Here is a 26,289-nt window from a genome sequence, read left to right as displayed (position 1 = left end):
GAGAAAATTATCAGTCTCAAAATTTCCAGAAAGCATAAATTTGTAGAACATCTTTGTTCTTAGCCTAATTAATTAAAGTGGGATTTTGAGAATTCCCAAAGAAATCCAGAGTCTTCCGTCTCTTACCTTGCCTGGATACTGGAGGCTTAAGGAAAGGTCATGACTCTTGGGAAAGAAAAACTTAGAGGGGAAATAACCCTCAACTTCTTATGGAAGTTCATTAGGAATTCTCTGAACTTTAAGAATATTAACCACCCTCTCTAACTTTACCTCGGGGCTAATTCCAAGCTCAGAAAAAAAAGAGGCTTGGCTTCTTTAGTTTGTTTCTCGTCAGAAACAACCCAGGGCCAGGGAGTAACAAAAATAGTAGAGGACTAATCCCTTAAATTCTGTGAACACTGAATCTCCAATATATCATTTGATTCTCATAATAATATGACAGGGCAGGAATTACAACTCATCTTAAAATGGCCAGAGAAAGGTGAACTGACTAGCATTGAGGCCAGTGAGTAGCAAAGTAAGAGCTAAAACCTAGGTCTTCTGACTCCCGAGCTGATGTGCTAGCATCTATTCCACATCATTTAGTTCCCATGTATATGGCTAGTCTTTCAATCTGGAACATCAACTCGCCCAGGAAAGGGTTTATGTATACTTGTCTTGTTGTCCCCTGTACCCCCAAAGCCTAGCACAGGATGCAGCAGAAATAAGAACACGATGGAGTTACCTTGCTCCTAGAAATCAGCTCTTGATTATCTTTTCCTCTTTTCCAAGTGAGTAGATGCAGTAGCAAGCCTCACAGTAAAGAGTTGTTTCTTTGTTGGCATCACTTGGGCAGCAAGCTCAGACAATACTGGACAGTCCTCCTCCGTGTGCACCTTGTTACCAATTGAGGTTTTTCCAAGCTACTCAATTATTGTCACTGGTTTGATCTAGTTCCTTTTTTTCCAGGGGTGGATGTACACAGCTCAAGAGCAGCCATGGCTAGACCAGTTCCACTTGAGGTTACATAAAAGTGGGAGAGCCTTTAGCTCAACTGGTTAATGGGTGAAGTTTGACAGCCCTTGCCTCCCTCCCATCCACACGTGTGAAGACCTGCAGATAGGACTTGCTAAGTAATACAGAGGAGAAGGCAAAGGCACCCCACTCCAGTACTCTTGCCTGGAAAATCCCATGGATGGAGGAGCCTGGTGGGCTGCAGTCCATGGGGTGGCCAAGAGTCGGACACAACTGAGCGACTTCACTTTCACTTTTCACTTTCATGCACTGGAGAAGGAAATGGCAACCCACTCCAGTATTCTTAGCCTGGAGAATCCTTGGGGTCGTACAGAGTCGCTGAAGCGACTTAGCAGCAGCAGCAGCAAGCAATACAGACAGGGGCAAAACTCCCACTGTCCTCTCAGACAGAGATTGGAAGGAGCCCTAAAAATCACCAATATTGTGAACTTCCCCAAGAGCAGAAACCATGCCTCTATCATGGTTCCTGACCCGAAGCAGGCACTTAATAAACACCACATAAATGAACCACTCCAAATTCATTTGAAGAATGGATATGACTTGCTCCATGTCACATAATGAATATTTGTGTATAAATTAATGAATCAACTCTGGTCCTTTTTCCAAATACCATTAATATTTTAGAAAAGAACCTTTCTGCCTTTATTTCAAAGAATAATTTAACAGTGGGAATTGTGGCTGGCTTAGGAGAGGTCACAAGTTGACAGCTGTCACCCCCGTGTAGGACTGGCTTCAATTGGAGGTTCTCACTGAAAGAGTTGCTAGTGATCATTTAGTGAGACTGGGTTGTCCTGTCTGTTCTCACTGCATCCTTCAGAGATAGGAACCCAGGAGGTTTGGTCATCTATTGCTATCTGTCATGGTGGCAGCCCTGTTTGGTTTGACAACTGTTTCAACATGTTTTGTGAGTGATTTTTCAGTGTTACTCTGTGGGTTAGATTGGTGGTGTGTCTCTATTTTCCTGGTAATAAAAGAAGTAGGGAGGATATTCACCCTTGGGACTTAATTGGCACCATAACTCACTGCCTTGGCTCATTCATTGTCCTAAATTGAGAACAAGAAGAGAAAAAGCAGAAGATAAAATGTCCATACCTAACACACTGACGCTGATGGTGCCTTGATTTTTGCCGAAAAAGTCGGGGGGGTTGTTAACATCACAGATGTAGATGCCACTGTCTTCTGGCTGCATATGCGAGATGGTGATGGATGCGTTACCTGAAGTGTTGGATCCTACAATGCGATCTTTAAATTTTCCTATGGCTGTAGCTTGTCCACCTTCAGAATAGTAAATCTAGGACAGAAAATGACATAAATGAGAACTGGACAATGTCTGAGGCTAGGATAAACTACTTGGAATTTCTCTCTATCCAATGTTTCCTTCTTTGATGCTAACTAGAATCCCCCCACCCCTCCCACCCCTGGTAAGACCCCTGTGGCAAAGATTTCTCAGCTCAGCGGGACACTGTAGGTCTCTCAAGGCTGTACACAGTTGTGGCCTCATTTGTGCTCAAAGCAGCTCTATGATATCATCAGAGCACAAAGGTATGCCTGTCTCCAGGCAGCCAGAGCTGACAGGATTCAACTCCTAAGCTTAGGCTAGGAGATCAAGATACACCCCGATGAGTCTATCTGAAAGAAACTCATTGTTTAGGACACAAATGTCTGATGGGGAAACCAAACCATCATTTATTCTACTGTATAAACTTTCTTTGCCTTGAGTTTACCCAGTGGGCTTATCTAGAGTATCTGATCCTCTAAAAGAATATTCATGCTCCTTTTGAACACGCATATTCTTTTGCATAAGCAAAACTGAATTCATTCTGTTTGTTAGAAGAATAACATTTCAGAGCAGAGAGGCTCCTGAGAAACCATGTGGCCCCATCCTCTCATAGTGGTGGTATGAGGATGAAGCAAAGTCACTTAGTCAAGGGCCTAGGAAGTGCGTGGTCAACAGTAGCTACTATCTAGAAAGGTAGTAGCTCACATGGCAGGAAGAAGAAATGGAATTATTAATGCTTTCAGATAAAGGCAGGTACTCAAGTACAGAGACTAATGACCCACCCAAAGTCATAAAGATTTATATATTATTATTATAATTAACTAGATTTAAGAAATATCTTGATCCTAGTCCCATCTGTATTATAAAACATGGATATTAAATCATAATGGTAACCATGGGAGCAGCAGAGTGTGATGTAAAAAGGCCTGGTCCAGGAATAAGAAGACCTGGGTTTTAGCTAGATTGGGCCTCTGATTATGACATGGGAGAGGTAGCTGCTGGTCATGTCTCCATGGCAACCTGCTTTGCAGTAAGAAAAAAAGTCATTTAATCTCTTCAATGTTTAGTTTCCATATCTGAACAAGGAACCAGAGCAGTCTTCTCTAAAGTATGATATGTATTCTAGTATAGGTACACAAGTTGATTTTAGGTGTGGTAAATAATTGGAAACTTAAAAATATAATGTGTATTAGAGACATATCAAACACATCAAATCTGTGAATTCATGGATGTTACTGGTTACAGTGAAACTAAGGCAGATGTTTTTAAGACTTTAAAAAACCAAGTCAGGGAATTCTTTGGCAGTCCAGTGGTTAGAACTCAGTACTTTTAACTGCTGAGTGGCCCAGGTTCAATCTCTGGTCAGGTAACTAAGATCTCGCAAACCTCACAGTGTGCCCCCCCACCCAAATGTCAATATAGACAACATTAAACAATTACTAGTGCTGGTAATACACAAATAATGACAAAAATCATGAAGATGAGACATGAATAGACTAAAGCTTAGGAATCACTGGATTAGGTGATCCCGGAGGTCCCTTCATAATACACAGTCTATGTACACACTTAGTTAGTTTAATATAAATGTCTATGATTCCAGTGATTGTTTTGCATTATTCAATAAACTGGGATTTCCCTAGTCCACTGGCAATTAATATTTAATAAAATCTACTAGAAGAGACTTATGGTTCATTTAATTCATTCTTCTCACTTTATAGAAGAGATTGAAGCCTAGAGAGGTTTAAAAAAAGACACACAAAATTAACAGCTAAGTCATGTCTAGAACCCAGTTCTTCAATTTCCTTGTCCAGCATTCTTTACATTAACAGGCTAATGAGACAGGGAAGGCAATCAGAAAACCAAAAGATATTGTCTACATAAATTCAAATGTATTCTTTCAGTGAAAAAGCAAGTAAGGTTTTAAACTAAAGCAGAAAGGGAGAGTCTGATGGAAAATTCAAAGAAAAGAATATCTTTAAGGAGAAAGCAACTTCTCTCCTGTGGTTCTCTAACATCATCTAGCTTTCTTTCGTGCCCTGAAAGAGCCATTTATAAGTCAATTTGTCCATTCATACCTACTGAAATCATAAACTCTTGCCCCAGAGGGGTCTTGTTTGACTTACAAACTGGTCAGTCAGTGTAACCTAAGGTATTCAAGTGGGGCAGGAGGAAGTTCAACTAGTCAAAGTTCTATTTCCTTTAAGTGAGTTGACATCCAAGATATCCGGCTTTCCATTTCACTAGCCAGCCTGGCCTTATTTACTTTCTAATTAACAATTTGTGGCCCTGCAGACAATTACCTGGAATGCAGCCTGTGGTCTATCAAGGAAGCCCTTTGCAGCTTAGGTATCTGGCCGCTTCCCCTGCTACCAGGAAGACTGGGGGGTTGGTCAGCCTGTTTTATATTGAGGCTTGATGACATCACAATGAGAAACATCAGTCCTGCTTACAGCCTGCAGTAAGTCCCAGAAGATGTAGGGGAAAGGACTTTATTTCTACAGAGAGTAGGGGGCCAAGAGACTGTGTTTTAGGTCAAGACTAGGACATGAAAAGAAGCCACATGTCAGAGTTTCATGGTTTGGCCATGTATCAATGAGCAAATAAGTCATGAGGCCCTAGATTTGTAACTTCCCTGAAAAAAGGACCTTCACCAACCCTTCGATCCTAGCTCCTCACACTGTAGCCTAATAAATTCTGTGCTCCCACAAATATTACTGAAGATGTCTGGAATGGAAGCAGAGGTAAAGAGGTGTAACAATGGACACATAAAAGGGAAAGGCCCTGGCCTCAGGGTGCTGTGTGAGAAGGAAAGTCCCCAGGGCTAACCCCTCCACCTAGACACACAGGTGGAGGGGCTTTCTGTTAGGAGAAGTCCACACTGGCATATCGTCCTTGTGAAGAAAGAAAATGAAATGCTTTCCTGAAACTACTTATCTAATCACACAGGAAGGAACTGCAACTTGGTTCCATTTTCCACAAAAGAATAATTCTTTTAAAAATCAAAGCTGAACAATGGCCAAAGCCTGGCTCATGATCCTGTGAGGCTTGTACACTTTTCAAGGAAAGTATATTGTCAATTTAGAGATCAAACAAATTGAGGTCCAGGAAAAGCCATGGCTGTTAAACAGGCCACATCCTTTGGGGGTGATGATGGGGGGTGGCAAGTCTGCCCTGAGAACACACATCCATGTATTCCCTTAAGTGGCACTTGTTCATTTTTTGGCCACTTGCCTTTTGTGGCTGTGTTCACAGGAGAATGCCCTACTTTCCCCCCAGGGTCCTCTCTGCCTGCCCCATGGTGATGTTAGAGGCTGATTATGGAGACATAACAGCACAAAGAGATAACTCAGCTCATGGTTGCTAAGGCAGAGGAGCCTTCAGGAACCAGCTGGATACTGGAAATATGGGAACTAGCTGGGAGGGGTTGGTGGGTAGTAGTAAGATCATGGAGGATAGTAGAGACTGTGGTGAACTGCAGAGCCAGAACAAACAAGGCTTTCAAACTGTGCAAATAAACAAAATACTGGGCTGGCCGACCAATGCATCCACTGGCCAAATAGGGCCCAGAGGCTGCCAGTCTGCAACCTCTGATTCATCCTCTTCTACTACAGGAAAGGACACAGAGGCCCCATAAGAAGAAGTGATCATCCCAAGGTCACACACTTGGTAGTCAGACCTAGAATCCAGACCTCCCAAGTCCCTTGAATCCATGAACATGGCACTCACACGCCTGCGTTGGACCAGGAAGATGACTTCCAGGCCACCCTACCCTTTTGGGGCCATTCCATCACCTTCTCCAGCCCAAACCTTCTCCTTCCAATCACTGCTGTTCATTGGCATGATGTTTCCCATGCTGAGTGGGTTCACCACATGATGCCTTCAATGGATGCCAGCTGCAATAACAGCCTTTCTCTTCCTCCTGTGCCAAGCTCCTATTCACATAAGGCTGTGCAGCTGGGAGCCAGATTTGTCCAAAAAGAATTTTCCCCTCAGCTTTGTGACACGGCTCTCTAACTAGAAGTTGGAATATGAACAAGAAGGGTTGAAAGAATTCAGTCTGCTTTCTGTTTGAGTCTGAGTCTGAGCTAATAAATGCCTTTAGCTTCCAGAGCTGCTTTTGTGGGTTCCTTTTGGAAATGTGCAAGTCCACAGCAAACCATCCATTCTTTCCCTTCCAGCTTCTTCCTTTTCTGCTCTGCTCATAAAGGCACTAACCATAGGAGAAGAGGAATGTAGAGTAATGATGGTCTCAACCCTAGAATTTTCTCTAGACTACTGAAGGAGGCTGGGATTGCACATGGAAGGAATATAACACCAAAAGGAAGGCTTGCCTGTTCCAAACCACTCCCTTCCCAGCCTGCCATGTGCCTGAGACACCCACCAATTGAACTGTTTCTGTAAGTCACGGAAGGTTTCTGCTTAAATGGTTTTTTGTGAGAGAGAACAAAGTAAATGATCACCAGTCCTTAACACCTTAGCATTACATTAATTTATCAGATTTAGTATTAATAGACATCTGAGTAAATGGGACACTGAAAAGAAAAAATTTGATTGGGAGGGGTGCTGGGAAGGGAAGAAGCTGGAATATTTCTCAATGGGAGCCACACTGGCATTTGGGGCAGACGATTCTTTCCTGTGTGGGTCTCTCTAGACACCATCTACTAAGCATCAGTTGTGATTCCCATTTATAACAATTAGACCAACAGTTTGCTCATTTTCAAATGTGCTCCTAAGGAGATTAAGCACCCTCACTTCACCAATAGTTGAAAAGCATTGGATATAATACTATCTGTAGAGGCCAAGCTAGAAGAATCCAAGCAGCCATGGAGTACAATGATACTAGGTTCTAGAAAGAAGTTGTTCACATTATATGGGTGTTAGAGAAATGAAGATGGCACAGGGTTTCTTCCACTGTGGCTATTCTAGATGAGTATGTGTTGTTTGAGAGACTCATGCTAAGTAGGTTCCATGCCTGTCCTTCATGGGCAGGTGAGGTCCCTGTATTAATAATTTTTCCAGTGACTAGCTGAATGAAGAGGCAGCCATTCATAATAAGGGAACCAAAACTTCCAAGCTAGCCTGCCTGTTCTGGGGTCTAGAGTCTTCAGCTGTGACTCTTGCTGAGGAACTGACTATCTGAATCTGTCCATGTCTTCTGAAAGGAGGGCTTCTCTAAAAGAAAGACCATGCTAATGAATATCCTTTGGCCACCTGATGCGAAAAGTCAACTCATTGGAAAAGACACTGATGCTGGGAAAGACTGAGGGCAGGAGGAGAAGGGGGCAGCAGAGGACAAGATGGTTGGATGGTATCACCAACTCAATGGACATGAGTTTGAGCAAACTCTGGGAGATAGTGAAAGACAGGGAAGCCTGGCATGCTGCAGTCCATGGGGTCGCAAAGAGTTGGACACAACTTAGTGACTGAACAACAACAAACAACAAATGAATATCCTGGCACCTGGTCAGAAGACTTATGGAATACTTCCATAGCCTCTATTCACAAAGGAACCCCATGGAGGAGGTAGTCCCTAGGAGATAATATTCTCCCCTGGGTGCTGAGAAGTACTAGGTCTTGGAGTCAACTGCTCCTTTAATACAATGATCTTCGGGGAGCAGAAGATGAGCTTATTGCAAGAGTTGACCACTGCCCTGCTCAAGGCAGCAATAGAGCCTGAAACTTTTAGAGGAAGATGAAAGGAATTCCAGACATAGGCATGAGAAAGCAAACTCAAGACTGTCTCAAGGCTTCCCTGGTGGCTCAGTGGTAAAGAATCTGCCTCCCAATGCAAGAGACATGGGATGGATCCCTGATCTGGGAAGATCCCACATGCTGTGGAGCAACTATGCCTGTGCACCACAGTTATTGAGCCTGTACTCTAGAGCCCAGGAGCTGCGACTATGGAGCCCACGCGCTGCAGCTACTGAAGCCCTCACACCCTAGAGCCCATGCTCCGCAACAAGAGAAGCCACTGCAAGAAGCCTGCATACTGCAACGAAGAGTAGCCCCTGCTCATTGCAACTAGGGAAAAGGCCCATACAGCAATGAAGACTCATCACAGCCAAAAAAAAAAGATTGTCTCACCTCTGCCAGGGGCTTGTGCTGATCTCAATTTTTACCAAACTCTGACCCTCCTATCCCACTTTGAAAATCTGGTGCCACTAGCCTAGAGACTCCAAACAATGAGCGGGTCCAGTGGTACAGGTGTTACTGCCTGAGAGGTCCAACTACATCTTCCCCAAGCATCTCTTGCATGCACCAGTTTTAGACACTGACTGACTGCCTTTTTCTCAGTATTAAAGCATGGGCTGTGCTGTGTTTGAGCAGAAGTGGGTGGATCTGAGGACTGAATGCTACAAGGTATACTGCCCATGTAGAAGAATATTACTGTTCTACTGTAGTTTGAAGAGAGGCACAGAGTGATTCAAATACTTGTGTGACCCCATGGACTGTAGCCCATAAGGCTCCTCTGTCCACAGAATTCTCCAGGCAAGAATACTGTAGTGTGTTGCCATTCCCTTCTCCAGGGGATCTTCTCGACCCAGGGATCAAACCCAGGTCTCCTGTATCGCAGGCAGGCTGTTTACCATCTGAGCCACCAGAGAAGCCCGTCTAAGGTAACCAGTACTGAACAAAACTGTTGAACTTTGACTAGAGGGTGGCACTGATAGAGTCTCCTCTTGAACGATGTTTCCTGCTGAACAAATGTTCAGGACCTTTGGTACAAAGAGGAGTCAGCACCTCCAAAAGCTCAGTGATGGCTGAAGTGACACTGGCGCTCCTTCTTCTCCACCTCCACCCTTGGGCTTCCTCCAGCCCTCTCAACTTCCTTCTCTCCCTATCTTCTATCATCACCACCCTTGCTTTCCTTCAAGGCCCAACTCAACTATATCCAAACCACACTGATTTGTCTCTTCTCTGAACTCCTTGTTTTGGATCATACATCCTTTTGAAAATGTGATGAAAGCTACAGATTTTTCCCCCTCAAGGGATATGTATTAGCATGTATGCTTGCACACTCACATGCATCAATGTGCACACATATGCCCCCTCCCCCAACACACACACATAAACCACACACTTTTGAGTATATTCATTTTAGTCTTTAGACTGATTTAAAGAAGGAATTACCCTTAAGGCCAGATGAAAAAAAAAAAAAATCTAGGAATAGGCAACTTGCAAGTAGAATCATCCTCCTCTGACTTTCATCCACCCTCCCCCAGTTACCTCTTACCCAGACCCTAGCCTCCCTTCCAGTCCCTTATCCTCTAGCCTCCAGCTGCCTCTGATTCCCCAGGGTTCATTACTACTTTGCCCTTACTGACCCATGTAGAGAGTCTCATTCTATTAGGACTCAGTCTGGCACAATGAGCTAGCTCACTCAACAAGCAGCGTCCAGATATTAAGTTTCACAGAGATCTGCAGATCAACTAGGACACACATTTGAACCAGGGTTTTCTGAAAATAACAGGGAGAGATATGGAGGGGGGAGAAGCCCTTTGAGAACTACTGCTCATTTCACCTAAGAAAGACCCTTCCTGCCTACTCTAGAATACATGATATACTTGATGCTGACCTACACAGAGTGGAGGTCACAGGCCATAACTAAATATGAGGAGAGGACAAAGGCTGTCACTTAGATGACGATCTTCCCTAAACAGCTATCTCCAAACTTCTAGTATTTGAGGCTCTGCTCCTGTTGCCACTGGCTTACCATTCCTTCTTCACACACTGACCCCAACCGTTTATGTCAGAACTACTGAAGGGGAATAGTTCATGGGGAAAAAGTTCTTACAGAAACTGGTTGTGACGCCTCCTTATGGAAGAATGTCCACTGAATGGAGAGTTTGTTCAGTGAGGCCACAGTGGTGGCGTAGGTGCAGATGAGAGTGACATCAGATCCAACAGTCACATTCACAAAACTGTCTGGGATGGTCACTTGCACTCCATTAACTTGACCTGAAAAGATAATCATCAAAAAACAATGGTACACCTTCACATTCTAGTGATATTTTTTCATTACAAAGCACTTTCAATGACATCTTGAGGAGAATGTAGAATGAACCATGTCTGAAAGTCAAGCAAGCAACTGGCATGGGGTAGGAGAATTTCTAACTAATTACAGTGTGAAGATCTTCAACTCCTATGCAGTGGTGAGTTAACAATACTGAACTGAGAATTTCTTCTGTGTGAGTATGGCCTGACATGGAAGTTCTTAAAGTGTTGTCCAGAGACCCAAAAAGTCCATGAATATTGAGAACAACCAATGCTGTTGGCCCAGGGCTGATGAAGTTCCTTGGATGTGGCACATTCAGTTTTAAAACCAGGTAAGTCTTGAGCAAGCAATGCTGGTTTTGCTAGGACTTTTTAGTGCTTAAACCAGGAAAGTCCCAAGAAAACTAAATGAGTTGGTTATCCTAGCCCCAAGACCATTTTAGGGAGGCTACAAGATCCACAGTGGTAAAGAATCCACTTGCCAATGCAGGAGATGCAGGTTTGACCCCTGGGTTGGGAAGGTCCCCTGGAGGAGGAAATGACAACCCACTCCAGTGTTCTTTCCTGGAAAATTCCATGGACAGAACAGTCTGGCAGTCCACGGGGTCGCAAAGTCAGACACAACTGAGGAACTTAACGTAGGCACAAGATCAAAATTATGTTCATAATATTTTTGTATGTCTTTGTCTGGTTTTTGTATCCAGTTAATACTAGTCTCAAAAACAAGTTTGAGATGTTCCCTCCTCTTCTTCTATTTTTTGGAAAAAAATTGTATAAAATTGTTAATTATTTTTTAAACATTTGGTAGAATTGTACAGTGAAAGTATCTAGGCCTGGAGATTTCTTTTCCAGGAGGTTTTTAAATTATGAATTCAATTTCCTTAATGATTATAGAGATAGTCAGACAATACATCTTATATTGAGTGAGTTTTAGTACTTTGTTGTTTTTGAGGAATTGATCCATTTCTTCTAAGTCATCAAATAAGTGAATAAAGTTCCTTATAGTATTCCCTTATTGTATTTTTAATGACTGCAGGATATATAGTGATACCCCATATTTCATTTCTGATATTGACAATTTGTGTCTTATCTCTTTTTATTTTTACCAATCTTGTTAGAAGTTTATCAACTTTTTAAAAAAAAACAGACTTTATTTCATTTAATTTTCTCTATAGTTTTCCTATAACTATAGGGGGTTATAGGTGCGAGGCGAGGAGTAGCTCCTCTCAGCCATGCTTCTGCGTGGTCCATCGCAGCCAAGAGTGCCAGGCTGCGATGACACAGGAGTGGCCTAGAGGAGCTACGGGTCAGGGGCAAGATCAGGGGTGGCAGCTGAGAGGAGCTGCCCCGCGTCCAAGGAGCAATGGCTGCATGGGTGCAGGAGGGCCAACAGAAGCTACTCCAGGTTCAAGGTCAGGAGGGGCGGCCGTGAGGAAATAACCCTCGTCAAGGTAAGGAGCAGCGGCTGTGCTTTGCTGGAGCAGCCGTGAAGAGATACCCCACATCCAAGGTAAGAGAAACCCAATTAAGACAGTAGGTGTTGCGAGAGAGCATCAGAGGGCAGACACACTGAAACCATAATCACAGAAAACTAGCCAATCTGATGACATGGACCACAGCCTTGTCTAACTCAATGAAGCTAAGCCATGCCATGTGGGGCCACCCAAGATGTGTGGGTCATGGTGGACAGGTCTGACAGAATGTGGTCCACTGGAGAAGGGAATGGCAAACCACTTCAGTATTTTTGCCTTGAGAACCCCATGAACAGTATGTAAAGGCAAAATGATAGGATCCTGGAAGAGGAATTCCCCAGGTCGGTAGGTGCCCAATATGCTACTGGAGATCAGTGGAGAAATAACTCCAGAAACAATGAAGGGATGGAGCCAAAGCAAAAACAATACCCAGTTGTGGATGTGACTGGTGATAGATGCAAGGTCCGATGCTGTAAAGAGAAATATTGCATAGGAACCTGGAATGTCAGGTCCATGAATCAAGGCAAATTGGAAACCGTCAAACAGGAGATGGCAAGAGTGAACGTTGACATTCTAGGAATCAGCGAACTAAAATGGACTGCAATGGGTGAATTTAAGTTAGATGACCATTATATCTACTACTGTGGGCAGGAATCCCTTAGAAGAAATGGAGTAGCCATCATGATCAACAAAAGAGTCTGAAATGCAGTACTTAGATGCAATGTCAAAAATGACAGAATGATTTCTGTTCGTTTCCAAGGCAAACCATTCAATATCACAGTAATCCAAGTCTATGCCCCGACCAGTAACGCTGAAGAAGCTGAACGGTTCTATGAAGACCTATAAGACCTTTTAGAACTAATACCCCAAAAAAATGTCCTTTTCATTATAGGGGACTGGAATGCAAAAGTAGGAAGTCAAGAAACACCTGGAGTAACAGGCAAATTTGGCCTTGGAGTATGAAATGAAGCAGGGCAAAGGCTAATAGAGTTTTGCCAAGAGAATGCACTGGTCATAGCAAACACCTTCTTCCAACAACACAAGAGAAGACTCTACACATGGACATCACCAGATGGTCAACACCGAAATCAGATTGATTATATTCTTTGCAGCCAAAGATGGAGAAGCTCTATACAGTCCTCTGTCCATAGGATTCTCCAGGCAAGAATACTGGAGTGTGTTGCCATGCTATCCTCCAGGGGATCTTCTCTACCCAGGGATCAAACCTACATCTCTTATGTCTCCTGTACTGGCAGGTGGGTTCTCTACCACGAGCACCACCTGGGAAGCCCACCTGCACAAAGAGATGTACTTTGAGAATAGCATTGAAACAAAACATGTATATTACCATATGTAAAATAGATGACCGATTCAAATTTTATGCATGAAGCAGGGTACCCAAAGCTGGTGCTCTGGGACAATCTGGAGGGATGGGGTGGGCAGGGAGGAGGAAGGGGGGTTCAGGATGGTGGGAACACATGTACATCCATGGCTGATTCATGTAGATGTATGGCAAAAACCACCACAATATTGTAAAGTAATTAGCCTCCAATTAAAATTAATTAATTAATTTTAAAAAACACTATGAAAACTTACCAAGACAGACCACATTGTGGGCCATAAGGCAGACCTTAACAATTTTAAAAGAACAGAAATCAAACACTATCTGCTCTCAGATCACAATGAAAATAAAGCAGAAATCAATAACAGAATAGATTACTTGAAAGTCCCAAAATACTAGGAGATTAAACAGCATGCTTCTAAATAACATATGGGTCAAAGAAGAAATCTCAGGAGAAATTTTTAAATATTTTTAACTAGATGAAAATGAAAATACAACTTATCAAAATTTATGATATGCCGCCAAAACAGTGCTTAGAGGAAGATTTACAACACTGAATGTGAAAGCTCTAAAATCAATCATCTGAGCTTGTTCCTTAGGAAACTAGAAAAGGAAGAGTAATAAACAATAAGGTCTTACTGTATAGCACAGGGAGCTATACTCAGTATCCAGTGATAAACCATAATGGAAAAGAATATGAAAAAGCATATATATGTATAACTGAATAACTTTGCTGTACAACAGAAAGTAATACATTGTAAATCAACTATATTTCCATAAAATTAAAAAAAATTTAGGAATATATTAAATTCAAAGTAAGCAGAAGAAAAGAAATAATGAAAATTAGAGTAGAAATCAATGAAACTGAAAACAGGAAATAAATGGACAAAACCAATGAAACCAAAACTGGTTATCTGAAAAGATAAAGAAAATTGATAAGGCTCTAGTTAGGCTAACTAAGAAAAAAATACAAAGTATATAATTACTAATAAAAGAGGGGCCATCACTGCAGAAACCATGGACATTAAAAGGATTAATAAAAGAATACCAGGAACAAACCTATCCCCACAAATTTGACAACCTAGATGAGATGGCTCAATTTCTTGAAAGACACAATCTGCCAAAACTCACACAAAAAGTAGACAATTGGAACAGGCCTATGTCTATTCTGTATCTATGAAAGAAATTGAATCAATAATTAAAAACTTTCCAAAATAGAAAGCACCAGGTTCAGATGGGTTCACTGGTGAATTCTACCAAATTATTTAAGGAAGAAACTGTATCAACTGTCTACAATCTCCTTTAGAAAACAGAACAAAGGGAATGCTTCCTAACTCATCCTAAGATCCAACATCGCCCTAATACTAAAACCAGAAAAAGATATTACAAGAAAACTATAGACCAATATGTCTTATGAATACAGATGCAAAAATCCTCAACAAAATATTAGCAAATCAAATTCAACAATGAGTAAAAACAATTTCTACACCAAGACCAAGTACGATTTATACCAAGCATGCAAGCCTGGTTCAACACTTGAAAATCAATTCATTATCACAGAAATAGGCTAAAGAAAAAAAAAAAATCACATGATCATATCAATATATGCAGAGAAAGCATTTGACAAAGTCTAACATATATTCATGATAAAGACTCTCAATAAACTAAGAATAGAGGACTTACTCAATTTGATGTAGAACACTACAAAATTCCTACAGTTAATATCATACATAATGGTGAAAAACAAGAAGCTTTCCTACTAAGATCAGGAACAAGGCAAGGATATCCCTTCTCATCACTCCTTACGAGTCTTATACTAGAAGTCCTAGCTGATGAAATAAGACACAAAAAGGAAATAAAAGGTATATGGATTGTGAGAAATGACAGATGACATGCTGCTTATGCAGAAAATCCAAAAGAATCAGCAAAAAAACTCCTGAAACTAGTAAGTGATTATAAGAAAGTTTCAAGATACAAGGTTAATGTACAAAACTTTATTGCTTTCCTGTATACTAGCAATGAACAAGTAGAATTTGAAATTAAAAACACAATGGGATAAATTAGGAGCTTGGAATGAACATACACACACTACTGTACATAAGAGAGATAACCAAAAAGGGCCTTCTCTATAGCACAGGGAACTCTATTCAATATTCTTGGATAATCTATACGAGAAAATAATCTGAAAAAGAATGAATATATGTGTATTTGTAACTGAATCACTTTGCCATACACCTGAAACTAACACAACATTGTAAATCAACTATGCTCCAATAAAATTAAAAGAACACACAACCATTTATATAAAATACACAAAATGTAAATAAAATACTTAAGTCTAACAAAATATGTACAAGATATATATGAAGAAAACTAAAAAACTCTGATGTAAGAAATGAAAGAAAATTAATAAATGGAGAGACATTTCAGGTCTAAGGATAGGAAGACAATATTGTCAAGATGTCACTTCTTCCCAACTTGATCTACGCTGTTGCCAAGTCATTTCAGTCGTGTCCGACTCTGTGCGACCCCAGAGATGGCAGCCCACCAGGCTCCCCCGTCCCTGGGATTCTCCAGGCAAGAACACTGGAGTGGGTTGCCATTTCCTTCTCCAATGCATGAAAGTGAAAAATGAAAGTCAATTCGCTCAGTCATGTCCGACTCCTAGCGACCCCATGGACTGCAGCCTACCAGGCTCCTCCACCCATGGGATTTTCCAGGCAAGAGTACTGGAGTGGCGTGCCATTGCCTTCTCCAACTTGATCTATAGACTCAGTGTAATCCCAATCAAAATCCCAACAAGTTATCGTGTGGATATCAACTAAGTTACTCCAAAGTTTATATGGAGAGACAAAAGACCCAGAATAATCAACACAAAATACTAAAGGAGAAGAACAAAGTTGGAGGACTGATATTATCAACTTTAAGACTTCCTATAAAGCTACAGTAATCAAGACCATGTAGTACTGATGAAGGAATAGACAAATAGATCAATGGACCAGAATAGAGAGGCTAGAAACAGACTCACATAAATGTAGTCAACTGATCTTTAACAAAGGAGCAAAGGCAACACAATGGAGGAAAGAAAAATCTCAACAAATGGTGCTGGAACAGTGGATGTCCATGGGCAAAATAATAATAATCTATACATAGATCTTACACATTTCACAAAATTATCTCAAAATGGATCACAGATCTAAATGTAAAAAGCAAAACTAAAAAACTCCTCAAATATAGACAGCATTGGAGAAAATCTAGATGACCTTGGGTTTGATGATGACTTTAGATACAATACCAAAGGCATGATCCATGAAAGAAAAAGTTGACAAGCTGAACTTCATTAAAACTGAAACTAATCTGTGAAAGACACTGTCAAGAGAACTCTTAAAACTCAGTAATAAGCAGACAACTGGATTTTAAAAATGGACTAAGTACCATCAAGAGACATCTCACCAAAGGTAATATATAGATAGCAAATGAGCATATGAAAAGATGATCCCCATTGTATGTCATCAGGGAAATGCTAATTAAAACAACACTACAGGCGGTACTTCCCTGGCGGTCCAGTGGTTAAGACTCCAGGCGTCTAATGCATGGGGTGCAGGTTGGAGCCTTGGTCAGGGAACTAAGATCCCACATGCCACATGGCACAGCCAAAAAAAAAATTTTTTTAATTAAAAAAATTCACAACACACAATGCTGATGAGGATGTGGAGCAACAGAAACTCTCATTTGTTGCTGGTGGAAAGGCAAAATGGTACATCCACTTTGAGACAGTTTGGTGGTTTCTTACAAAACTAAACATACTCTGACCACACTATCCACCAATTGTGTTCCTTGATATTTAACCAAAGAAGCTGAAAACATATGTCCACACACAAAAATACACACAGGGATGTTTACAGAAGATTTATTTATAACTGCTACAACCTGGAAGCAGCCAAGACATCCTTCAGTAGGGGAATGGATTAAAAAACTGTGGTATATCCAGACAATGCAATGTTACTCAGCGCTGAAAATCAATGAGTTATCAAGCTGTGAAAAGACACGGAGAAATCTTAAATGCATATTCCTAAGTTAAAGAAGTCAATCTGAAAAGGCTACACACTGTGTGATTCCAACTTAAGTGACATTCTGGAAAAGGCAAAATTATGGAGACAGTAAACAGATCAATGGTTGAAAGGTGCTGGTATAGAGGAAGGCATCAATAGTAGAGCAAAAGGGATTTTTAGGACAGTGAAAATACTCTGTACAATAATATAATGGTAGACATATGTGATTATACATTTGTCAAAACCTATAGACATTTTGTCTATTATGTTAGGAAACTCCTATTTTAAATCTTTCATTTTAGCAGATAGTCCATTTTATTTGTGTTCTGTGCACAGGTCTCAGCCTACTTTGTGGGCTGTATTTCTAATGCTAGTTTAATTTTCGGTCTTTGTGGTATTGTTTTGGTCTGTTTGGTTATCTGGAGTCAGCAGGGCTTCTGTACATCGCTGACCCTGTTGCCTGAGTGGGTGTAAGCATTTCCCCAGGTCAGGCTGCTGGGTGTCTCTTGGCTGGGGATAGGTATGGCAAGATACTCCTACTGGAACCCCCAGCTACTCTGGTGTCTCTGTTTGGGGGAGGAGAGACAAGAGCCTTCTAGAACCAGGTACTTGCTGTGACTTCATCCCTCTTTTCTGTTCCACCCTCCCACCTCAGTATCGCAAGGTGAAAGTAGTGAATCTCAGGCCCAGTGAGGAAGGAGATTGCTTCTTTTGTCTACTATTGTTGGCGGGACTCCTGATGATTCCCCCCTGCCAGTGTGTTTAGCTCATCAGATGTCAAAGGGACTCCCACTCATTCTGGGTTCCCGTCCTCCTTTGGGTAAAGAGACATAAGACACCCTGCCTCTCTGTTGTTTCCAGGGTCCCAAGCAAGTTTTCTTTCTTTCTTCTTTTTAAATAATTTTTATTCATTCATTTTTGGCTGTGCTGGGTCTTTGTTGCTGTGCAGGTTTTTCTCTAGCTTGTGAGAGAGGGGGCTACTCTGTAGCTGCAGTGCGCAGGCTTCTTCACTGCGGTGGCTTCTCTTGTGGGGCAAGGGCTCTAGAGCACAGGCTCAACAGTTGTGGCACACGGGCTTAGTTGCTCAGCGGCATGCAGGATCTTCCCAGATCAGGGGTCAAACCCACGTCTCCTGCATTGGCAGGCAGATTCTTCATCACTAAGCCACCAGGGAAAGCCCTGCTTTCTTCTTAATATCTTTCTGAGTTCTCCTTTGGTCGTCTCTTGCATTATTTCCAGGGAGGGTTTATACTTGTGCTTAGCAGGGAGAAGCAAGGAGAAACATATCTGTGTCATTTTGTCCAAACCAGAAATCTCCTTCAAGATTTAAGACTGTAAAAAGGGCCTGAGACCACGATGTTTGAGAACTGTTGACCTTACAAAATAATCTGCTGCCCATATGATTTGGAGGAACACCGAAGAGCCTCCTACTCCAAAATTCAGCCTACCAGTGTACTTGAAATCCTTAGTACTATCCAAGCATTTTCCCAAGGGATGTTACAGGCGATGTTACTTTGGATAACACTATAGAGGCATAGTATCTTCCCTGGTGGATCAAACGGTAAAGTGTCTGCCTACAACGCAGGGGACCCGGGTTTGATTCCTGGGTTGGGAAGATCTTCTGGAGAAGGACATGGCAACCCACTCCAGTACTCTTGCCTGGAAAATCCCATGGACAGATGAGCATGGTAGGCTACAGTCCATGGGGTGGCCAAGAGTTGGACATGACTGAGTGACTTCACTTTCACTTTATAGAGGCATTAGCTCATTTGAATAACTGGTTATTATCCATTGCAAAGTCAGAGCATAGAATATAGAAGCTCTCCAGGGTGGAACATGACTGTCAGGCAGTTGTTAAAAAATGGTCAAGTTTAAAAGATGCTCTCTATGCTGCAGGGGGGCTAGAATGAGAACACTAGCTACCCTCAGGGTTGGGACAGGATGAAGATATAAAGATGACAGGAAGATCAGAGGAAATAGTACAGAAGGACAAATTCCTGGCCCCCTTCCCAAAGATGACTTTAGTTTTTTTTTTTTCTTAGTGACAGTGGTCAGGCAAAAGGAACTCAGGGATTTAACAAACATTTTGAAAATTTTAAAGAAAAGCAAACTATTGTACTGATTACCCCTAGTTTCCTGGACTCAATAGCCGTGTTCTCTGTCACAGCCAGGTCATCTGATCCAGTTGCTTCTCTCCCAGAGTTGGCTGTTTACATCAATGTCTTGATGAATTGAGAGAAGTATTTTAGGGTAAGCACTCATGCAGCATCTTATGACTCCATGCAGTTTTCCTTCTCCCAATGTTCTCCTTCCTATGCATTCCTGGTTCCTATAACATCTCCTCCCAAAACAAAGTTGCAGTGCAGAAAGCAGCTACTCTTTTTGATGGAAAATTCACTGGAGATCGCTAAGTGACTCTCCTGCCCTCAAAAGCCCATTTCTTTTCTCCTGGAAGTTAGGCACATCCATCCCTGCTGCTGCTGCTGCTAAGTCGCTACAGTCATGTCCGACTCTGTGCAACCCCATAGACGGCAGCCCACCAGGCTCCCCTGTCCCTGGGATTCTCTAGGCAAGAACACTGGAGTGGGTTGCCATTTCCTTCTCCAATGCATGAAAGTGAAAAGTGAAAGTGAAGTTGCTCCGTTGTATCTGACTCTTCGCAACCCCATGGACTACAGCCTACTAGGCTCCTCCATCCATGGGATTTTCTAGGCCAAAGTACTGGAGTGGGGTGCCATTGCCTTCTCCGTCCCTGGTTATGTGCAAATAGTGACTTCCAAATGTATTTAAAGCATCCAAAATTAAAGGGATAGAATGAGGATTTGGTGACCATTAAAGTTACCATAAACTTTCCTCTAAAAAAGGGATTTTGAAGATATTATTTGGCGGTCATTTTTGTCCTCTAGTTTACATCCCAAAATCTTCTATGGAATTGAAATAAAGTGAAGTGAAAGTCACTCAGTCATGTCCGACTCTTTGCAACCCCATGTACTATACAGTCCATAGAATTCCCCAGGCCAGAATACTGGAGTGGGAAGCCTTTCCCTTCTCCAGGGGATCTTCCCAAACCAGGGGTCAAACCCAGGTCTCCCACATTGCAGGTCGATTCCTTACCAGCTGAGCCACAAGGGAAGCCCATTATGGGACTGGGTAATGGTAATAACTTTTGATAGGTAAAGTAAAACACACACACACACAAAACAAAACAGAAAAGCCTCTAAGAGCTGCTCTCAACAAAAGTGCCTAAAGGCAGAGTAAACACAATTCTCACACAAAGCAAGCCACGGAAAAAGTCGTGATGCCTATCAACTAATATCTGCTGAGCACCTATTTTATGCCATGAACAGTGCTAACACTGGGGAAATAATAATGAACAAGACAGACACAATCTCTGCGTGCCATGTCAATGCACCATGAACCATTTATATAGCACAGACCAGAATGGAGGCAAATGAAAATCAAGGAGTTGGTAACAATCTGATTTAAATATTTTCAACATATTTTTAATAGAAGCCATATAAATATGGCGCTAGTGGTAAAGAACTAGCCTGCCAATGCAGGAGACGTAAGAGTCATGGGTTCTATCCCTGGGTCTGGAAGATCCCCTGGAGGAGGGCACAGCAATGCACTCCAGTACTCTTGCCTGGAGAAGCCTGGCAGACAGAGAAGCCTGGGCGTCCATAGGGGCGCACAGAGTCAGACACAACTGACGCAATTTAGCACATATAAATATGTACATGAAATGTATAAAAGCTCAACAATATCACCTCAGAATAAGTACAGTAACCTCCAAATCTATTGTGAGACAAAATATTTTTAAGGATACAACATGTTGTTCTATAAATAGGTAACAATTGGCAAGGCAATATTCCCAGACCATTTTTATTGCCCTGATTCCCAATACTCAGCACCATAATCAATCCTTAAATTATGAAGAAAAGACAGTTTTCAGAACTGTCCATCTCTAATATAATGACAATGCACTTCAGAGCTAAGAGTTATATATTTCCAGATGAAGTTTTTAAAAATGTCACATCATTCATTAGTGAACATTACTTAAGCCTCTGAGATCACTGCCTAGTCTAGCACTGTCCAATAGAACTTTCCATGATAAAAGTAGCCATTCAAAGTGAAAAAGTAAAAATGTCAGTTGTTGTGTTCAACTCTTTGTGACCCCAGCAGTTAGGACTTCACGCTTTCACTGCTGAGGGCATGAAAGTGTTAGTCCACCAGTCTCCTTTGTCCATGGGATTTCCCAGGCAAGAATACTGGAGTGGGTTACCATTTCCTTCTTCAGGGGAGCTTTCCAACCCAGGGATCGGACCCAAGTCTCCTGAATTGCAAGCGAATTCTTTACTGTCTGAGCCACCCCCTGGGGAAGCCCATTACCCACATGCAGTTATGGAGCACCTGAAATGTTGCTAGTGCAACTGAAGAACTGAATTTCTTATTTTATTTAATTTGAATTAAGTTATATGTGAATAGCCACATGTGGATAGTGAAAAGTAAAATTTAGTCTTAAACTGAAAGTGATTGTGTGTGTGTCAGGGGAAAAAAATGTTCCCTTTCTTTGGATTCATTTAGTCTAAATTGAGAAATTATTTAAAAATTGAAGAAGGAAAAAAAAAAAAACACCTATACATTGACAAGACTCTGACTATACAGCAAAATAAAGACTAGCACCTGATTTAAACAAAACTGAGGACTGCAATTTCACTCACTGACCTGGCTGAATTAAAAAAACACCCCCGCACCCAAAGAACACATACATGGTTGAAATATGTATGACTGCTTTTAAAAATCAGTGCATACTATTAAAGTAAAATAATCCAAGGTGTATACACTTGAGTTAATCAACACTCTAAACAGATTTTAAATGCCTCATGTTTTGGTAATGATTGTTCATTCATCTATTTAATGCCTACAATGTGACAGGCTCTTTGCTTAGGGGGATTATTATTCTAACATACCAAACAGACATATTTGACCTGTTGCAATTTAAGTGATTTAATTTCAAGCTGCTGCTGCTAAGTCACTTCAGTCGTGTCTGACTCTGTGCAACCCCATAGACGGCAGCCTACCAGGCTCCGCCGTCCCTGGGATTCTCCAGGCAAGAACACTGGAGTGGGTTGCCATTTCCCTCTCCAATGCATGAAAGTGAAAAGTGAAAGTGAAGTCGCTCAGTCCTGTCAGACTCTTAGCGACCCCATGGACTGCAGCCCACCAGGCTCCTCGGTCCATGGGATTTTCCAGGAAAGAGTATCTGAGTGAGGTGCCATTGCCTTCTCCTATGTTCAAGCAACTTCATGTAAAATTGCTTCGTTTTTGAGTTAGGCAATAATCAAGTGATCACTAACTTTATGGATCTGACTAAAGTTCAAATATATTACTGCATTAAAATGCATAGCACATACCTTGTGAAAATGGAAACATTAACATATCTTTCAAACAGGTGACGATACTATAAGCATCTAAAATGATATGCTTGAACTTTTTGAAGATTTTTTTCAATAAAATTATTTTCCTGAAGTGGAATATACCTGACTTCCTTACAAGTCAATAGAAAGGCTTTCACTAAAATAAAATGTGTCTTGCTTAGTTGTCCAAAGAATTCATTTTATATATGTATGTGAAAATCATTTCTGAATGTTTGGGGTTTGAGAAGGTAACTCACTCTTTTATTTTTCTACCTTTACTCAGATATAATTTACATATAACATTGTATAAGTTTAAGCTGTACAAAGTGTTGATTTGACATATATTGCAAAATGATTACCACCAAAGCATTAACTAACACTTTCATCACATCACATAATTACCATTTCTTTTTTGTGGTGACAATATTTAAGATCTACTCTCTAAATAACTTTAAGGTATACAGTATTGTCAATTATAGTCATCATGCTGTACATTAGATCCCTAGTTCTTACTTATCTTCTAACTGAAAGTTTGTACCGTTTGATCAACATCACCCCCATTATCCCACAACCACCATCCCTGGTAACCACCACTATACTCTCTGTTTCCATGAATTCAGGTTGCTGTTTTTTCAGATTCCAGGTATGAGTGAGATCATACAGTGTTTGTCTCTCTCTGACTTATCTCACTTAGCATAATGTCCTTAAGGTCCATCCATGTCACAAATGGCAGGATTTCAGAAGGTAATTACTTTTAAGTAAACATTTCCTATGTGCCCACTATGTGCCAAGCACCATGCTTGACACCGAAAATGTGACACTCTTCCTGACCAGGAAACAAGTCCAGATAACACATCAAATTGCACGTTGATGGAAATGCTACCAGCTGCCTCACAGCCATTTCTGGATCAACTGATGGACACTACTAATACCAGGCATAGCTTACTGAATTCTTTCTTTCTCTGACTTCCATACATATGTAAGCACTGCAAACAACAATATATTGTACCATATTTCCATTCTATCTGCTAGACTGACACTGCCACATTTTGTTGGGCCAGCTAGATTATATATGTACACTATGCATTAGCAAAATCAGTTAGACAGTAACTTAAAAACAAAGGCTCTGAAGTATTTATTGGTAACTCTGGGCTTTGTTCAGCAAGTCACAAGTAAGATCCTGAGATCATCTAAGTAAGTTTTTAAACAATAAAAAAATTGTATACAAGATATAAACTCAATTTGCAAGAGGAAAAAAAATAAGAAATTCACTAGAATCTCTGATAAGATTTCTGGTGACTTTTATTTTCTTATTTATATGTTTCCATATTTCCAACTGTCTACAAAGACCATACATTACATTTATAATCAGTAAAAATTGTATCTACATTAGTTATGGTAGAAGCCACTTTTGTAACTGTTCCAAAATGGTATCTAGTATAGGCCAGAGTTAGGCCTCAGAGAGGGAGGTAGGTGTTGACTACAGGTGTGATTTTAGAGGCTGCTGTAGAAGGCCCATGGTGACCCAATTAGCTAATGACTGGAATCTCTTTAAAAGGGACAAAGACTTTCACTGTCTAAAGTTAAGGTGTAAAATGAATATTCTTGGGGGAAAGGGAAAATAGGAACATATGTTCCCACCAGGATGGAAATTGAGAAAGGCAGCTTTTTCCAGCTCTAAGTCCTGGCTAGATCACTGGATAAATGTAGTATTGCCTTCTGGTAACTCCACAGAACATGTCTGCTTAAACATTTAGCAATGAACATTTAGAGAATTATTACTAAATATCATATAGTTTTGAAAAGTAACATTTCTGATGATAAACATAGTGTAATACAGTGTTCTTTGTAGAAACCATTGAAAGTATGAAAAGGCTGGGGAATAAGATTAAAATCATCTATAATCCCATCAGCCAGAGGTAATCATCATGAACAGTTTGGTACATAACCTTCTAAGAATTTATTCTAGGCATGTGGGTATATCCTGCTTTTCACTTAGTATTTTATCTTGAACATTTTCTTATGTTGTTAAATATGCTTAGTAAACCTCATTCTAATAACTGCCTAATATTACTTAGGGCTTCCCTTGTGGCTCAGCTGGTAAAGAATCCGCCTGCAATGTGGGAGACCTGGGTTCGATCCCTGGGTTGGGAAGATCCCCTGGAGAAGGGAAAGGCTACCCACTCCAGTATTATGGACTGTATAGTCCATGGGGTTGCAAAGACATTTCTTGGATAAACAATTTTATTGAATCTACCATGGACCTAATTTATCATAAGAAGAGATTCAAAATATATCTGGTATCTGAAAAAACTAGCCAAGGGATTTTTCTGAATTAGTGATCTCTCCTGGGTCTACCAATATTAGGATTTGACTCTAAAACTGATTTTGTTTTGCCCAAACCCCTAAAAACACCAAGATTGTGCACAACGATAAATTACTCACATATTTTCCTAAATACCATCTTATGCTTTGAAAAGTACAATTCTTAGGAAATGTTAGATAGTTAAGCATGACAGGCGCTCCCAGCCAGGTTTAGCAAATTGATCAAAATGAATTTGAAGGAAACAGTCAAGTAAAACAGAGGGAAAAAAGTATCCTTGGCACAAACTTCAGCTTCTGAGTAAATTCATCTGTTCAACCTTCAAGCTAAAAAAAGAAAGATACTGCAATTTGGGGGGTGGGGGGAATTCTAATTCAGAAGCTACGTAAAACAATTCTATTTACAGCCTGGGTTCCCAAAATATTAGCATAGCACATATTTGCTAAGCAAGTTTTCTGAAAATTGTTTTACTTAGCACACTAATATAGCTCCTTTTAAGCATAGGAGGGGAATATTCTATGTACAAAAATAATTGCAATTTCAGTTTAAAAGGAAACTCCATTCCCAAAGATCTTTAGTGGGCTGGGGATCCACCCCCCGCTTACCTGCAAGGCAGTTGAGAATCAGAAACACCTTCCAAAATGTTAACCCCATTGTGCTGAGGTTCGCTGAGTGCAGTCAAGGTCCAGTAGCTTGCCTGAGCTAGGCTGAGTCTCAAACTGACTTCTTCAGTCACACCGAGGTTTGCCAGGCTTATCTGCCGGCATCACCAAGCAAACAAGCTTCTTGGGGCTTACTTATTGGTTACAGACCTTTCTCAGAGCAGACGTGTGTTTCTTTGAAATGTTTTTCATGGGGCGTGTTTCCTTGATATATTTGCTACTGTGTTAATGATAAACCCACATATTTAAATTCTTAAAGTTCTTTGTACACAGATTCCTGTTTTATTGTTTAAAATTAATCTTATTAAAAAGTTATATTTGAGGGGAAAAGATATAATTGGAAGAAAACCTATATAAATAAAAGTTGACAAGGTTAATTAATTTCAAATATTTCCATAAATGCCTTATGGCATTGATTCACTAACCTTTTACAAATTAAGTTAGCAAATTAACGTTCTAAGATTTTCTCAGGAGACAGGGTTCACAGGAAGGGCATGGGGGAGTTGAAGCAAGAAAGCATCCAATTTCTATGCAAACAAACTTTGGACACATCACACTTTTTTGAAGCCCTAGTAGTAGAGTGAATTTCATGTTTTTGTCTTCCAAGTTAGAAACCCTGTAGCATTTATTCATTCACCTAATTTTGCAAATTGGTTGGACTTGCCCGATGGTTCAGCAGGTAAAGAATCTGCCTGCAATGCAGGAGATGCAGGTTTGATCCCTGGGTCAGTAA

General features: G+C 40.9%; 1 protein-coding gene across 1 annotated transcript in view; it reads right to left on the bottom strand.

The window, feature by feature from the left end:
- VSIG1 (V-set and immunoglobulin domain containing 1) overlaps positions 1-25,719 on the bottom strand; it is a 33,295-nt gene extending 7,576 nt beyond the window's left edge. Inside the window, exons 1-3 of the mRNA XM_061409394.1 lie at positions 25,500-25,719; positions 10,089-10,252; positions 2,107-2,305 (exon numbers count right to left, since the gene is read on the bottom strand). Coding sequence (XP_061265378.1) covers positions 2,107-2,305; positions 10,089-10,252; positions 25,500-25,548 — 412 coding nt within the window. The 5' untranslated portion in view covers positions 25,549-25,719. The remainder of the gene's footprint in view (positions 1-2,106; positions 2,306-10,088; positions 10,253-25,499) is intronic.
- Between the last annotated feature and the right edge of the window lie 570 nt (positions 25,720-26,289).

The sequence above is a fragment of the Bos javanicus genome, chromosome X (assembly GCF_032452875.1).
Source record: "Bos javanicus breed banteng chromosome X, ARS-OSU_banteng_1.0, whole genome shotgun sequence".
Lineage (NCBI taxonomy): Eukaryota > Metazoa > Chordata > Mammalia > Artiodactyla > Bovidae > Bos > Bos javanicus.
The sequence above is the reverse complement of the archived record's forward strand: the minus strand, read 5'-3'. Positions and strand labels throughout refer to the sequence as shown.